Below are 15746 nucleotides of genomic sequence, written 5' to 3'. Positions count from 1 at the left end.
ATTAGAAAAAAATTGAATTCTAAGGAAAATGCGTAATCATACACTTAAAAATGAAGAGATTTTGAGTTCAAGTCCCCTCATTTGTCACTCACGAGATTAGTCCCAACTTAATTGGTAAATTTGGTTTGTGGGCTATTACGGGAATTCGAGCGAGGTATGGTATTCTAAGAGATCAATTGTATCCCACTTGCAAACCGAGGCCTAGAGGTCCAAATATCCTTGTCATTAAAAAAATGTATTTATTCCAAAAATAATTATCGGGCGCAATTTTTGGTGTGCAATCATAAAGACCGTTGTTGGTACTATTGGCGGGGACTTTTCAGTCATTACACATCATTAGATAATATCTCCTTTTCGTGGGATCCACACAAGGAAGAGAGAATTTGGTGGTAACTTTAAACGCCACACATACACAGCTTGTCATATGTCGCCGCCGTAAAAGTCGAGTAAGTTTTGTTCTTTAATGCTGTAGGGATGATAAAATGTCATAATAATTGAAAATAGAAAATCCCAAAGTGTTCGTTACAAATACCTTTCAGCTTTCAGCTTGATTGATTGATTTTATATTTTATCAAAAAAAAAAAAAAAAAAAAAATTGAAATCTCACAGTTGCAACTAAGGCATAAATTGATTTTATTTTAGGCGTTAGATTCATATAGAGAATTAGGAATTTATGATCAACACGTCATTTCTCTCCCCTTAGAAAATTAATTATTCACAACAGAACAAGCAAGGAGCTTCTCGTGGGAGGGAGGAAGATATTTTATAATATAAGAAAGAATAGCGTTTGATAAGGACTTGAAAGGTGATAAGGTCCCTTATGATCAGACCATTCTGTGGTTAAAAGCTATTCGTTTGGTGTGAATGTCGAAGTATGACGTCAGGATAATAGACTACTTTGGTTTTTGACAATCCTGCTAAAAGTCTAGATAATTAAGTTGGGCGGCCAATATGACTGACAATGGTAATGGTGGTCCTCATTATTGAAGATATTAACACCAACAACAATGATTTTTTTAACAAAATCTTCACTCGGCTGACATGGTATGGACATGGATTCATAAATCTTTTTCTCATGATACACAAAGCACATCCGCATAACAGATGTACAATTTTGTATCCCTAAAAAAAAAATATCTATGATTCTATGTCAATTGAGTATTCATCGAGTGAAGACTTTCTCATCAAAATTCAAAGTGTTTTTTTTTCTCGAGGCTTATAATATGACGCTCCCCTCTATGCATGCTTCAATTACAGAACCACAGATCAATTACCTCTGGATTCACAAGGAAAAGATTTATAATTATGTATCTCTCAAGACAATCAATCGACGATTCTATGATTGGGGCGTGCATAGAAGGAAGTGTCATATTATAAGCCTCGAGAAAAAAAAAAGACACCTTGGATTTTGTTGAGAAAGTCTTCACTAGATGAATACTCGAGGCAATTTGAGAAAGTCTCTCAAGGCAATTGATCTACGATTCTGTGATGAGAGCGTGTGTCAGATGGGGCATCACAAAATCATTACACTTTCTATAAATTGGGTACTTGGTATTTTATTATTTGACTAGTTATTAAAATAAAAAAAACCTACCAAATTGGTAATATTAGGTTTACACCCAACCCCCCAACAATAAATGTGGACTTTTTTTTTTGAAATCAGCATATATTTTATGCAGGAAACAATGGCTCTTCGTGGACTAGAAATTGCCACAAATTTTGGGCATCTCCATAAATTTTGCAGTCCAAAAAACATCATTGCAAAAGTATCTTAAACGTGCAATGGGCCCTTTTTGTTTGCCCACAAAAAGTAACAAATCAATGTAAAACAAATATTTTCTGGTAACCAGTGCTTGCTTGCTTTGCAAATTACTGCAGAAGAAAATTTCAATATTTGGTTGTTTTCTATTGATTGTAAATGTTTGCCTTTAAAAATTATGTGTAACTTTGTCAAAGATAAAAATTTCTTGCAAGACCTCAAGAAATTTTGCAACAAAGACTTTATGTTAACAAAGTTTTAGGGGTTGAGGCAAAGTGTAAACAAAAGGCATCTTATATTATGAATGGGCATCCTCTTTTCGTCTCCTTTTTAAGGGCAGTTGATAAGGATTTCACTGAGAATCCCATGTATAATTTGTTCACTAATTTAATGAGCTGCATCTTTTATGTTCAGACGATAATTTTCAAAAATAAAATAAAAATTGAGGTGATGATATTATCGTGGCGAACACTATATTTCATCCAAGGTCTCCTTCGTGCAGCGATGAAATTTGAAGAACAATGAAGAATCCCAACCCACAAAATTTGTTCTAGAGCTTTCTACGCCTCACATCGAATACGAACATCTTGTCTGTTGGGTCATACTAGACTTGAAAATCCATCATCCCCTTCAAGACTTTGGCCATTCGAGCCCAACAGAGTTTAGTGGATTTCAAGATATTTTTAATCCTTAATTTTTGTTTTATTCTTCCTTTGAATCATCTTCCTTTCAAAGGATTCAAATGATTATGGACTCTGATGTTTTCCATGGCCTATTAATCAATAAGTAAATTAGAAGATGAACTAAAGGAGTGTTGGAATTTTGTGGCCATTGAGGCCTTAATACTCCCCATTGACTCCTTGTGTTATGTTATCACAATGAAGAGCGTTTATTTGAGGAGGGGCACATGTATGTTAGTTCCCATGGACACTTGGTATGGCATGCGAGCTAGGCCAACAACATCACAAATCCTAAAATCTAAGCAGATCGGGTCCATAAGGCATGAGGCTTAAAGCACTACAATTTTGTGTTAATCTTAAACAACCCATTGACAAAGAGAACCATCCACGCTTCATTGCCCCTTTATCTCCCCCAAAAATAGTAAAATAATTTGCCCGGTTAAGCCTTTGAACTGTGATCAGATTCCTTCTCATGTCAAGAGCATAAAGAGTATCCTTTAGTATCATAATCCTACCCTGAGAAAGATGCAGAGCAAACTCACTGATCCCTAGAACTTTGACTTTGTGATTTATTCCCATATACACATTAATTTCCTAGAGGCAAATTTTCTAAGATCTACTATTTCTTTCATGTTGAGTGTCGATTCTCATGCCACACTTCTCCTCTCCTTTGAAAGATTTACTATTTCTTTCATATTGGGTTCATCTGAGGCATTTGATTTTGTATTCCAACTCCTATCACAAGCTAATCGAAGCAAGCGATTGAAAAAGCTATTGAAGTATTTCGTTATATAATTGTAAGGTTGTACTCTATGTGGAAAAAGATGTTGATTTCACAAATCTTTTAGCATGATAAATATCTTTGTTCAATTATTAGATCCAATGGTTGTAATTTGCTCATTCTAATATATGTTTCTCAATTGTACAGGTTCTATTTATATTTTAAAAAAAACATTTATCTTTAGAGACGGATAAATAATCTGCCGCTACAAAAACATTTGATTTAATTTTTTTTTAAATAAAAAAAATCTATAGCAGTGAAAATGTCTGCCGCAATAAGTATTATTTCTTCTTTTTAAAATTACATAATGTGACTGATTCTACATCCGCTACTATAGTTAATACTTGTTGCGATGGAAGATACTATCCGCCACAATTTATTTTGTAACGACGGAAAATGGCATCGTAGCAACGGATATATCCATCATTATAGGTCATGAATGTTGTGTATTCACACGAACCAAGTCCCACTCTCTCATCCACCCCTACTCACACGTCTCTCTCCCTATTTCCCTTATTTAACTCAATCATACATGTTATCATCTAAACTAATGTTCCTTTCTTCATGAAATGTGTTATAGGTGCCACCAAGGAATTGAAACTTTTAATGAAATACCTATAAAATGTGACAAGTCCGAAGTTGATGGAAGCTTCAAATGATTTTGGTGATCTTCTGGATTTTGGATATCGTCAAAATACATCACAACAAACTTGCCGATGAATGGTCACAACATGTGATTCATCATGAGCATGAACGTGCTTGGTGCATTGGTGAGGGCAAACAACATCATTAACCATTCGAATAAACCTTCATGAGTCTTGAACACGGTTTTCCATTCATCACCTAATTGAATTCTGATTTGATGATAACTACTCTGAAGATCAATCTTAGAAAAAATAAATGTTCTTGATAACATGCCTATCATGTCATCTAAGCATGGCATCAAGAATCGATATTTCATTGTTTTTTTTATAGCCTTGCTATCAATGCACATCATCCACGATCCATCTTTCTTTGGTGTAAGTAAGGTTGGAACTACACATGGACTCAGATTACAAAACATCATGATTATTAGATTGTTCTAAAAATTGATGGGACAATTTCATAGAATTTGATTTTTTATTTATTTTATATTATGTTATTGGTGGGTTGGTTTAGTGATGATATATTTGCAAGATCATTGATTAGGGTGTAGAAAGTTGTTCTAGGGCTCTAGTTATAAAGATTTTAAGGTTTAATAGTACATAAAATCCCTTAAATAGACATAATACATTGATAGTCCATGCTTATTATAGTTCTTAAATAAATTGTGAGTTTTTGGATTAATTTCGATTATTTATTTATGATAAGTTAACGTCACAAGATTCAAAAGGATGAATCAAGACAATTAGATGAGTACATTACGATTCAAGACCCAAGAAAATACCATGGACTGAGAATTACAGTCAACAAGCCCATAAGAGCAGCGACGCAGTGAACACCTTGGGCGGTGTGGTGATGTTGCCAAATTTTTTCTCGAGATTCGTGCTATTTTGAGGCGACATGATTTGTGACGTAGCAAGCTAAGGTTTAGAGTCCTTTTAAAACACGAAAGTGTTCTGAATCGTAAAGAAATCCTAATATGGTTTCTATAAAGAAGAGATCAGAAAATAGTTTTGATCATCTTCTCTTACTATCTCTTATCTTCTCTAGTTCTTTATTATTTTTATAGTTTATAGTTTATAGTTTACTTTATGTTCAAGTTTTGTAAATAGAATGAGTTCTTTGCTAATTTCAGGTCAAGATTAATAAAATGAGCATCACTTTCTTTTCAATTTTTTCTTTGTTTAATTTTTATTTACTTTTATTATTCTTCTAATGATCTGTGGCTAGACCTCCATTAGAAAGGTCGGTGAATCCTAAGCAAGATCATCTTAAATAATTTTAATCATATTTCAATTCTCTATTGTGATACCACTTTGTTAAATAGTGATAATTAGAAACAATATTTATTCTCATGATTTTGATAGTTTAATCTTAGATAAGTTCAAGTTAAATTATGTTTTGTTAGAGATTTAATATTTACTCTTTTGATTTCGTCTTATTAAATATTATCACAAAATTTAGATTCAATATTTGGATTAATAGATGTCATCTTTCAATCTAATAACATTATCTTTGTTGATTGGATCGAGATAATAAATAAACAAATAAATAAATTAGATGAATTATTTTGGTGGATTTGACTGATATAATTCTTTACATTGTGATTTCTGCTCTTGTTCATCTTAAATTAGTTTTATTTTAATTTTCTTTTATACTTTAAATTATGATAATTTTAAGTCCGAAATTGTAGATCAACGTTGTCTATGTAGATCGACCCCTTGTTTCCCAAGGTTTTTATTTATTTTGTTCTTTATATTTATTGATAATTTGCACCGAACAATCACTATGTGAAAAAGGCCCATATTTGACGGTCTTAGCCCGTCAAATTTTGAGAAATTTGACGGACCCTCCTGTCAAATATGCCCGTCAAATATTCTCTTGTAGAATTTTTTTTTTGACGGCCCTGGACTATCAAATTATTAGATAATGAACTTTAAAAAAAAATAAAAAAAAATCCATAAAGTATGACCGTCAAATTTGGAGGTTTAACAAACAATAGCACGGTCCTCTAATTCACCAATCACAATGAACGAAATAATATAAAAAAAAAATCATAAAAAGAAAAAACAAAAGAAAAATCATAAAACAAGCTCCAAATTAAATTAAATAACCCAAAATTAATATACATGTAAACCTCTTTGTTAAGATCGAAAATTCTGTCGAAGCTACAAATAACTGACAATAATTAAACTAAATAAGACCAAATGATATTGAAATTACTGGATCGGAAACATCTTTGGTGGAGGTCGGTGTTGTTATCGTTGTAGATTGGGGAATGAACTCTTGTGCTTCACGTGCCGCTTTTTCCTTGGCCTTTTTCGTCCTTTCCAGCACATCCTCTTGCACGCAGCATTTCATTAATCATTTTCCCTATATTGCATCCATCGATAAGTAAAAACCATTCAAAGGGGAAGAACTATAACTACATACTAAAAGAAGGAAAAAAAAAAAAAAAAGAACGAGAACGGGAAGCATGATAGGCAACCGGGTTAATTAGATTACTATTACATCGGTGGGGAGGGGGTACATAGAAAGTGAAATTCTCGAACACAATGGTAGACTCAAAATTACCTAAAGTTGATACGTTTAAGCTGATTTTAGATAAACACAGATTTTGTACTATTTTAATAGCCAACTTGCATACCTTCCCTTCGGGTTTGTTCCTTTACGGAACCAAAGGAGAATGGTATCTTCTGCAAGCACATCCTGGCCGTAGAGAGATCTCACAATTTCAGGGAATAACTTCATTAGTTTGGCATTCTCGTAGCAATGGATCTGAACTTTGTACAGATCAATAAGATATGCAAAATAATTGTTGAGATAAATAAAGAGATTTCCAATGAAGCCTAAAGCGCACACAAGATCAATAAGATATGCAAAATCACTGACAATAACGATAATCTCAGACTATTTAGATAGAGCTACAATTCATTTTGCTTACCCTCCATAGATTTCATGTCCATGACATTCCTCATTGTAGACCAGTCGATTCCCATCCCACTCAGATACGACTTGCCAACAACTCATTTCCAATGTTTGTTAGTTCGGCCATTTCTACAATAGATTTCATGAGAAGAAACATTGTTAGATATTTACCCAAAGAAATCCCTCTCTTAAACACAAAGTGACTAGGTAAGGATGTATCTACCTTTCCAGATCATAGAATCCTCTTTGCCTTTCCTGTAAATTGGAGTAGCTAACCACACAAAGTGACCACCAGGTCGCAACACGCGGTTCAACTCTAAGAGAAGTTTACCACCTGTATATTTTAAATCACAATGAGCTCCTATAACAAAATATGTTATTAAAACAAAGAATCAAATTGCAATTGTAAGATTGAAAATACCTTCAACGTGCCAAGGCACCCTACAGCGTGCACAGTGGACAACATCAAACACCCTACCAGGGAAGGGTAATCTCTTGGTCTCCATCACTGCTGATATACCCGGTATGCCCCTTTCAAGTGCGAACTGCACTTGGGCTTCATGTTCATCCTTGAGAGCAAATGACATTGTAAGCACATCTTTATCAAAAAGAAATCCTCCAAACTGGCCACACCACATCCAACATCTAGTACTACAAATAATTATAATTATTATATTGTTGAACCTAGATAACCCAGCCCAATAAGGCTTAATAACACTACGCAAATCCTGTCCACAATGGGTCGACTGGGCCAAACCCTGGCCCATTCACAGCATTATCTAGGGAGGTTGCAAGTAAAGCAAGTAAAGATCTTTGGCATTTAAGGTATCCTTGACCTCATTTCTCTCTCTGCTTTGGTTTAATGAATCTTATACTATCAAAAAGAAAAATATAATCTCAAAAAACTTTTGAACCAGAATAGAAGTACAAGCATACCATTGAATAAATTGATAAAGATGAAACTTCAGATACTGTCATTTTATTTGACCAAATCCAAGAATAAATTGCACCTTATGTGAAATTCTATAAGTGTGAAAAACAAACACAAATAGTTAAGTCAATCTTCTTAACATAACTATAGATGTTTGCACGAAAAAAATGTAGAAGAGCACCAGAATTGCAAGCAATGTTGATCAATGTTTAAACATCATATTATAATTAGGACTTAGGAAGAACAGACTAACTATGGCAACTAATGTTCACACATTTCTCTTTTCAGAATTTAATTTAATAGAATGTCCAGTAGAGCATTAAAAGTAACACATAAAACTAGGAGATTTCATGGTTTATATTTGCTTCTCAAATTCTACTCTAATAAGTACTTCTCAAAATTCTGTCAATAAAGCAGTTGAAATAGTGAAATTTCTTATTTGTGTAATTGTACGCACTCAAACCATCTAGAGCAATTATGTTCTTTCTAAGAATTAAAGTGACAATTCCTCATGCATTAGAGATTACTTATATAGTTAAGTGAATTGACATACCTGCTGTTGACATACATGCTGGATTGAGCAGCTTCACCTTCACCTTACTATTGCTTGGCCGCAGGCGAGATCGTTGCTGCAATGCCACACCCCATCTGAATAAAGCTGCAATCCACACATATTTTTAAAGGGAATTTTTTATTAATCGTTCATTTAAAAAACACTTATGTAGTTCAGTGAATTGGCATGCCTGCTGTTGGCAATTCATGCTCTTTCTCCTAAATGGGTAAAATACAAAAAGTTTATATTTATATTCCTTACCATCCTCGACCAAATTAAGCAAACCAACCATGGAAAATAAACCTACATTGTGGCTTCATCATTAGGATGACTTTTTCTCCCTCTTTTCATCGTTTTTACAGCTTTTGACAGTGCGGGGGCAGAAATGTCCTGGATGAAACAAAACACTCTCAATTGGAATTGTTTATACAAACAATTAGAGAACTTGTATTAGGCGAGAGATTGGGTATTAAAAACAAACCATCTCTGACTGTGAACTCCACTCCTTCAGATTTTGAAACCAAAGTTCCATTTTCAAGACAAGCTTCATATTTAACTGCATTGACAAAAGAAATAAATGCAAAAGTTCAGTCAGTCCAATTCATCTCACTAAATTGTTTTTCGGTTAGATAATTAGATTAACTAAATACAACACAAATAATGCAAACAAAAGCATACAGATTCATCCAATATTAGCATATACATTAGACCTGAATAAATATGTGCATGCATCCATGTACATAAAAGTAGAAACAAATGCAAGAGTGTCGATTTACATGGATATAATGATAGTTTTTTAGAAGCATCTTCTTTTTTGTACTGTTGAATATCAACCAATATGCAAAGGCCCTAGAAACCAACTTGTCTATCAAAAAAAAGTTGAACAAAAACACATGCTGGAGAAGATGTGTATAGAGTGACTAAGGAAGCAATTGAAGATTAGAAAAATCGCTTTGAGATCTAAACTTTTATACCCACATTGATAGCATGGATTTCTCTTATTTATTTTTTTACTAGTGTTAAAACATTTGTTGAAGGAACGTATGAGTTGAAAGGTTCTTAAAGAGTGAGAGGAGACCAAAATGAGAGCAGAGATGAACACAATTGAATATATAAAAGATATGCCTTTAGAAATAATTGAATGAAGGAACAAAGATTTGTTCAACATATAGTTCAACCAAAACTTTGCGAGGTTCACAACATATAGTTTATCTGAAAAATATTTTAAGCCATGGTCAATAAGAACAAATTCTCTTAACAATGTTAAGTCAGTTTCTACTTACCACAATAGAGTCACATTTTAATAGGCTCATAGAATGAACCTTCTTCTAATTCAACAATTTGAATCAATCACAGAGCTTTGAGTTGCATAACTTCAACTATGCACCTTTTGGTTGCTTATTATGTCAACATAACTCAAACACAATGGAATAACAGATCAACTTGCAATTTTCGTGGTATTTCACTAAGAGAAATTATATTGTCAGACAAACTTTTTCTTTGTAATACATCATGCAATGAAAATACCAAATAAAGATATAGGCATGCCATGAAAGGGGCTGCAAAACAAATGAAAAAGAGTAGCTCTACTCTGATGGCAATCCAATGTGAGCCAATCTTCAATTTCTTCTTTGAGCACTCTCATAAATAGTCCCTTTTGAGTAGAAACACAAATCAAAGAACTACTTCAGAGGAGAAGAAGAAATGAAAACCGGTGCAGTAAAAAAAAATAATTGGATCTAGTGAAATCAGTAAACAGGTGTATTGCACAAAAATTAATGAAACCATCTTCATCAAGACCTACCTTCATATAACAGGCCAACAATCCAGGTTCTCTCTGACTAGTTTCTACATTTTCTTGAAATGTTCTTCAATCAGAGCTCATCAACACCTACCAATCTTTGAGGATTTCTACGACTTAAAAGAATCTTAACTAATTAAACTTCCTTACCAAATCAATTATGAAAGTCAGAAGACCAAGCAAACTAGAGTCAAAGACCGGACACTAAAAACAAAAAGAACTTACCTATGTAGGTTCAAGACCCACCAGGCCGCAGGCTCATACTGCCAGTCCAGGGCAACCATGAGAAATTGCAATGATTCCAATGGTTGAAGGAGGTACTTGGAACTTTTAAGATATATGTTCAACCAAAACTCATCGTAAATAGAAAATTGAATTGCCATTATAACAAAAAAAGTAGCCAACTAATTGTTGAACATATGCAACCAAGCTAGAGATTTTTCTCCACTCTCTCCATAAGTAGAAACCCAAATATTAAACAAAATACAGAATCAGAGAAGATAGACAATAATAGGATGAAAAATATACCTTTGTCAAACATAACTCCATTTGCAATAGACTTGACAAGATTTACTCGAGATTTTTGACCCTTTTAGATGTGGTCAGCTTTTCAATATCCACACCATGCTTTCAATGGCTGAGGTTACAAAATCCTGTTCTGAAATATAATGTTATTCAAATGTGACTACACTAAACCATTTTAATAGTTACAATTACCGTTACACCTTTGGTTTCAATGAAATAGTTGCAAATACCTTTGAAGATCTCAATTGCTGCATCACAACCTCCGTAGCTTTGCTTCCACCAATAAAATTTAGATGTGAGGTGTTCATATAATCCATCTGAATGATTAATATAGTCATTTCATCAGCACAAGACCCAAACAATGACATAATAGTCACAAACTCCTCATTTTCAAATAAGGTTACAAGACCTATTAACAAATATATTTGAACTTAACATCATGGAATTCAATTTTTCAAATAAAAATTTCATACATCTAGTCCATGTGCCCAGGCCTTAGACTTTCTAATTTCATAGTGAGCTATTTCAAGCCAACCAGAAACATTGAATTGCCTTACTCTTCAAAGAAATATAGTTACCAAAACAAACCACAAAGCTTAAAAAATAAAAGTAAAAATGGTAACTAGAACCCAATACTTACTCTTCAAAGAAACAAATCATCGTAATCAAGTTGAGATATTTTAATCTAATTATAAATAAGATAGTTCTCCTCGATCTCATTAAGAAAAACTGGAAACAAACTACTTCAATCTTTAGTAGATTAATGGAAGAACAAAAGTCCTAACAATATCAAAACTCAGATCTATAAAATCATTGGGATCTATAATCAAATGTTTATCTATTTTTAGATTTTTCTTCATGAAGCAAAATAAACACATTTGGAAAATAAAAAATCAAAACTAATATAATTTGTGAAATTGGAAACCCTAGATTTCATCTTCAACAATTTGAATAGGGTTATGGATCTACCAACAAGAGAGAGAGAGAGAGAAGAGAAATAGACTCACCTTAAAAATCAACAGAGAAACTTCAAGATGTTAATGGCTTCTTCCTCGCTCCATTGTTCCGTTGTTGAGAGATCGAGAGATTACTTCGACAAATCAGAGATAGAGAGAGAAAGAGTGATTAGATACAGAGAGAGATCGAGGGTGAGATGAGATCAAGGGAGACGGAGAGATGAGATCGAGAAAGATCGATCGAGAGCGACACACAAAGTGAGAGAGAGAGAGAGAGAGAGAGAGTCGCAAACTCGCAATTGCAGAAGTGAGAGTTGCAATCGCAGCAGAATGGATTTAATGGGAGAAAAACCATGAAATTCGTGGTCTAGTGACCGCGGAATTTGAGTTCTAAAATTCGTCGGGCTATGCCTAACAAATTTTTTTGTCAAATTTTGTGTTTTTCACGTAGTGAATCACATTCTATTTGAAATATTTAGCGAGTCTAGTTCTAACTTGATAATTCATTTTTTTTTTCTTCCAAAAATCAGTTTTGTTTTTTGATTGTTGGATCATATAGATGACTCAATATTTGTAAAAATCTCACTTTTTGATTAGTAGTTGGGTTGATTGGATGGACCGACATTCATAAAATCATAAATTTGTAGATAATTTTTGGACTAACTCGATGATTGCATAGTTAAAAAATCAAGTTTTGTTTAAGTTGTAATTAAGTTGGCCCAGTGATTATATGATTGCAAAAAGGATAGGAATTATTTGAATGATCATGAGTCGTCTCGCTATACCTTACTAATTTTCAAATCACACTTGCAAACACTCAATCAAACCTAATTCAATTAAATCACAAGTCCCCGACTCATTTTAATAAGCGAAAATGTAAGACAACGCTGAAGCATAAGCCTCAAATTCTCGAACCGTTGATGTATCAAGTAACTATGATTCATTTGAATTTGACAAGACGTACTATACAAATAATCTGTAAACACCAAAAAAATCGAGTGATGTTTAATAGGTAATTGTGTAGACGGGTGAGTTGAGGAGCCACAATCGAGTCACTACAACTAAACTATCGAACTTGAATCTGATTCGTAGATTTTTCTTAATGTCAATTCGCCAGTTAAAATCATTTTTAAAATCTTAAATTAAGACCGTTCACACCCAATTAACTCATTGATTAATGCTGGTGACTCTGTATCACGTGGTAGTTGATTTCATCCGAGAATACAATTGCTACATGTATAATGTGTCATCCACTTGTCGTGTTATATATATGTATATATATATGGGGGTGTTCACCAAAAATCAGCTCAATTTGAAACTTCTAAATCCATTAAAAGTGATTTACAAATTATTAGTAAAAATTTGACGGTCCACATTATAAATCACTATTGATGGGTTTAGAAGGTTCAAATTGGGTTGAACTTTTGTGAGGATGGTCTTCTCATCATAGAGATCATCCTCACAAAAAATCATCTCAATCCGAAAGTCCTAACCCATATTTTGAAAAATAATTATTTTTACATATGTTTTTACTTATGTCCCTTGAACGCTCCCTTTTAATTCTTCATGCTCTTATTCTTTATTTCTTAATATCAATGAGTACTAAACCATGGTCCCTTAATTGAATAAATAAAAAGATAACATTTGCTCAAAAGTGTTAAAAATACGAATATCCACATTCTTCTCTAGTACCTTGTAAATCGAATGCTCCACCTCCTTTTGGGTATCCATTTCTCGAAGTTTCTCTTCAATTTCTTCCATTCTACACCACCTTATTTTTCTAATGACTACAACGACAATGGAAAGTGTAATGGATGAACCAATTCTCTTCTCTTCTTTTCTCTTCTATAGATAACTTATAAAGATTTTAGCAATTTGATAATGGAATATTTGTTTCTTTTGTGAAGTGAAAAACAATCCATAAGTGATCTTTTATGTCACATGATGGGATGAGTGAAATGGATCAGCCCACCCATTGAGTGGTAGCAACTTACAACGTTAGACTAAACAATCTAATATAATCCAATCCCTATTCTTTATGTCTCTAATGTTTGCTTTGTAAATCAATTCCATGTTAAATAAAAAAGGAGAAATTATTAAAAAAACAAAAACAAAATTTGTAAAAAAAATTAGAATTTTTTAAAATTATAAGTAGGAACCTTTTTCGACCCGTAAATGGTCGAAAAAATAAATTTTTTTAAATAATAAAATAATTAGATTTTCGACCCTTAAAAGGCCGAAAATTTCTCTCTCATCACTTCCGTCTAAATTTTTTTTCTCTTCGAATATTTTTAAAAAAAATTAAAAGTTTCGACCTTTTAAAGGTCGAACTTTTCTCTTTCCTCCGAATTTTCTCTCTTTTCCATTCACCACTTTTCCCTTCACTTTCCCTCGATTTGCTTCTTTTTTCACCGACAATAACCATTTCAATTTTTCTTCTTCTTATTCATTCATTGATTTGGTTACTAACAAAGGTAAAAAAATTCACTTTTCCCTCCATGTACTTACATCAAGATCTTGATCTTGAACTTCATCTTAAGATCTTATGATCTGGATTTTGATCTTAAGATCTTAAGATATTGATCTTGATCATGATCATGATCAAGATCGTGATCGTAATCATGATCATAATCGTGATGAAGATCGTGATCATGATTTTGATCAAGATCAAGATAGTGATCACGATCATGATCATGATCCGCGTCGTAGCACAATCACGATCACGTTGATTAAGATCAAGATTGTGATTGTGATCCATATCGTAGGATAATCAGGATCACATTGATTAAGATCACGATCTTAATCATGATCGTGTTGTTGTTATAATTAACCAGTAAAGTTAATAAGTAAAATAACTATTTAAATATTGTACTTATATATAAAAATTTATTGTAATAGATGGTAACTAATGATTGTCGTATTCTTAGAGGTCCGACTATAGATGTTATTTTAACCGATCGGCAGGGTCATATATTGAATGATATATGGATGTGACAAGTTAGAATTTTTATTTAAAAGTTCATAATGCAGATATATTACAATTAAATAATTATTTAATAATTAATTTTATAACTATACAGATTAATTATGACTACCATTTACGATTGCGATATCATGCATAATTTTTTAGAGATTGGGACATTAGTGGTCAACGAGAGGTCCTTTCTATTAGTACTGGTTCTAAGTATTACTAGCGTATCTAGTGGCTACATCATGATTCATGTCTTTGCTATACATTAGCTGAGAGATTTTGGTCATAGACTTACACGTTTCACTTTTCGAGAAATGGTCATTACATTAGAGGATACTTTCCATTGTTTGGGAGTGAAGATCGATGGGTACCATATTGTTGTGTAACATACAACGAGAGAGGAGTATGCCAATCTTATCTATGAGTGTCTTAGAAGGCAATTTCTTATTGATGGAAGTTCTTCTTACAGTTCTAGTAGCCTACATGGTTACGTGATACATTTGGGAGATTGTCAAATAAAAATATATCTATAAATGAGGTAAAATTTAATTTTTTATTATTATAAAAATATTAAATTAATATATATATATATAAATTTTTATTATTTATTAATATTTTACTTTATATTAGGTAAATAATTATACTTGTGGATATCTATTGGTACTATTTGGAGCCACACTATTTCCAGATGCCTCGGGTAATACTGTCTATAATATTCTACTTTATTTATTTAAGAATTTATCTGTTACGTCATGTTGTGCTTGGGGTGCCGCCGTTCTTGCATTTGTTTACTATTCTCTTAGTAAATTTATAAGGAACGAGGGGAAACGACCATTGAGACTTATCGGATGTACACTATTATTACAAGTATAGGCACACGAATAATTACCAATAGGGAGGCCTATACATATGAGTGATGATTTTTCATTCCCTCGAGCGTGTAGATGGATGAAGCATAATAGGACATATATTGGTGATCCGCATCATAGTGTCTTACCATATCGGATTGAATTGTATTTTTTTCTTCCTTCTATGGTAAATATAAATATTTTTAATTTATATGTTTAATTAAATTATTATTATAATATTTCTTCTTATTTATTTATTTCTTTTTAGGTTGTATGGTCCTTATATCTTTATATTGCAGATGGAGATATGAAGATTATACATACATCTTGTAATCTAAGCATGTACCGATCTTGTATAATATTTTTACACA

General features: G+C 32.8%; 1 protein-coding gene across 13 annotated transcripts; it reads right to left on the bottom strand.

The window, feature by feature from the left end:
* Positions 1-5946: 5946 nt before the first annotated feature.
* LOC147404827 (putative methyltransferase PMT25) lies at positions 5947-12100 on the bottom strand. 13 transcript variants are annotated; one of them, XM_086440909.1, is made up of 12 exons: positions 11608-12057; positions 10831-10917; positions 10604-10733; positions 8756-8830; positions 8582-8664; positions 8275-8379; positions 7727-7813; positions 7212-7359; positions 7014-7124; positions 6807-6919; positions 6510-6640; positions 5947-6235 (listed from the first exon to the last, which is right to left on the bottom strand). In XM_086440909.1, the coding sequence occupies exons 7-10, from the start codon at positions 7766-7768 to the stop codon at positions 6867-6869; spliced, it is 354 nt and encodes a 117-aa protein (XP_086297035.1). In that variant the 5' UTR covers positions 7769-7813; positions 8275-8379; positions 8582-8664; positions 8756-8830; positions 10604-10733; positions 10831-10917; positions 11608-12057; the 3' UTR covers positions 5947-6235; positions 6510-6640; positions 6807-6866. The 13 variants fall into 13 exon arrangements, with proteins under 13 accessions (XP_086297035.1, XP_086297037.1, XP_086297046.1 ...); XM_086440911.1 differs by having other exon boundaries at positions 10604-10728; XM_086440920.1 differs by lacking the exon at positions 7727-7813 and having other exon boundaries at positions 10604-10728; positions 11608-12100.
* Between the last annotated feature and the right edge of the window lie 3646 nt (positions 12101-15746).

Source organism: Akebia trifoliata, chromosome 4 (assembly GCF_017979445.1).
Source record: "Akebia trifoliata isolate Shusen 1 chromosome 4, ASM1797944v1, whole genome shotgun sequence".
NCBI classification, from domain to species: Eukaryota; Viridiplantae; Streptophyta; class Magnoliopsida; order Ranunculales; family Lardizabalaceae; genus Akebia; species Akebia trifoliata.
Note: the sequence above shows the minus strand (reverse complement) of the source record. Positions and strands in the feature narration are given on the sequence as shown.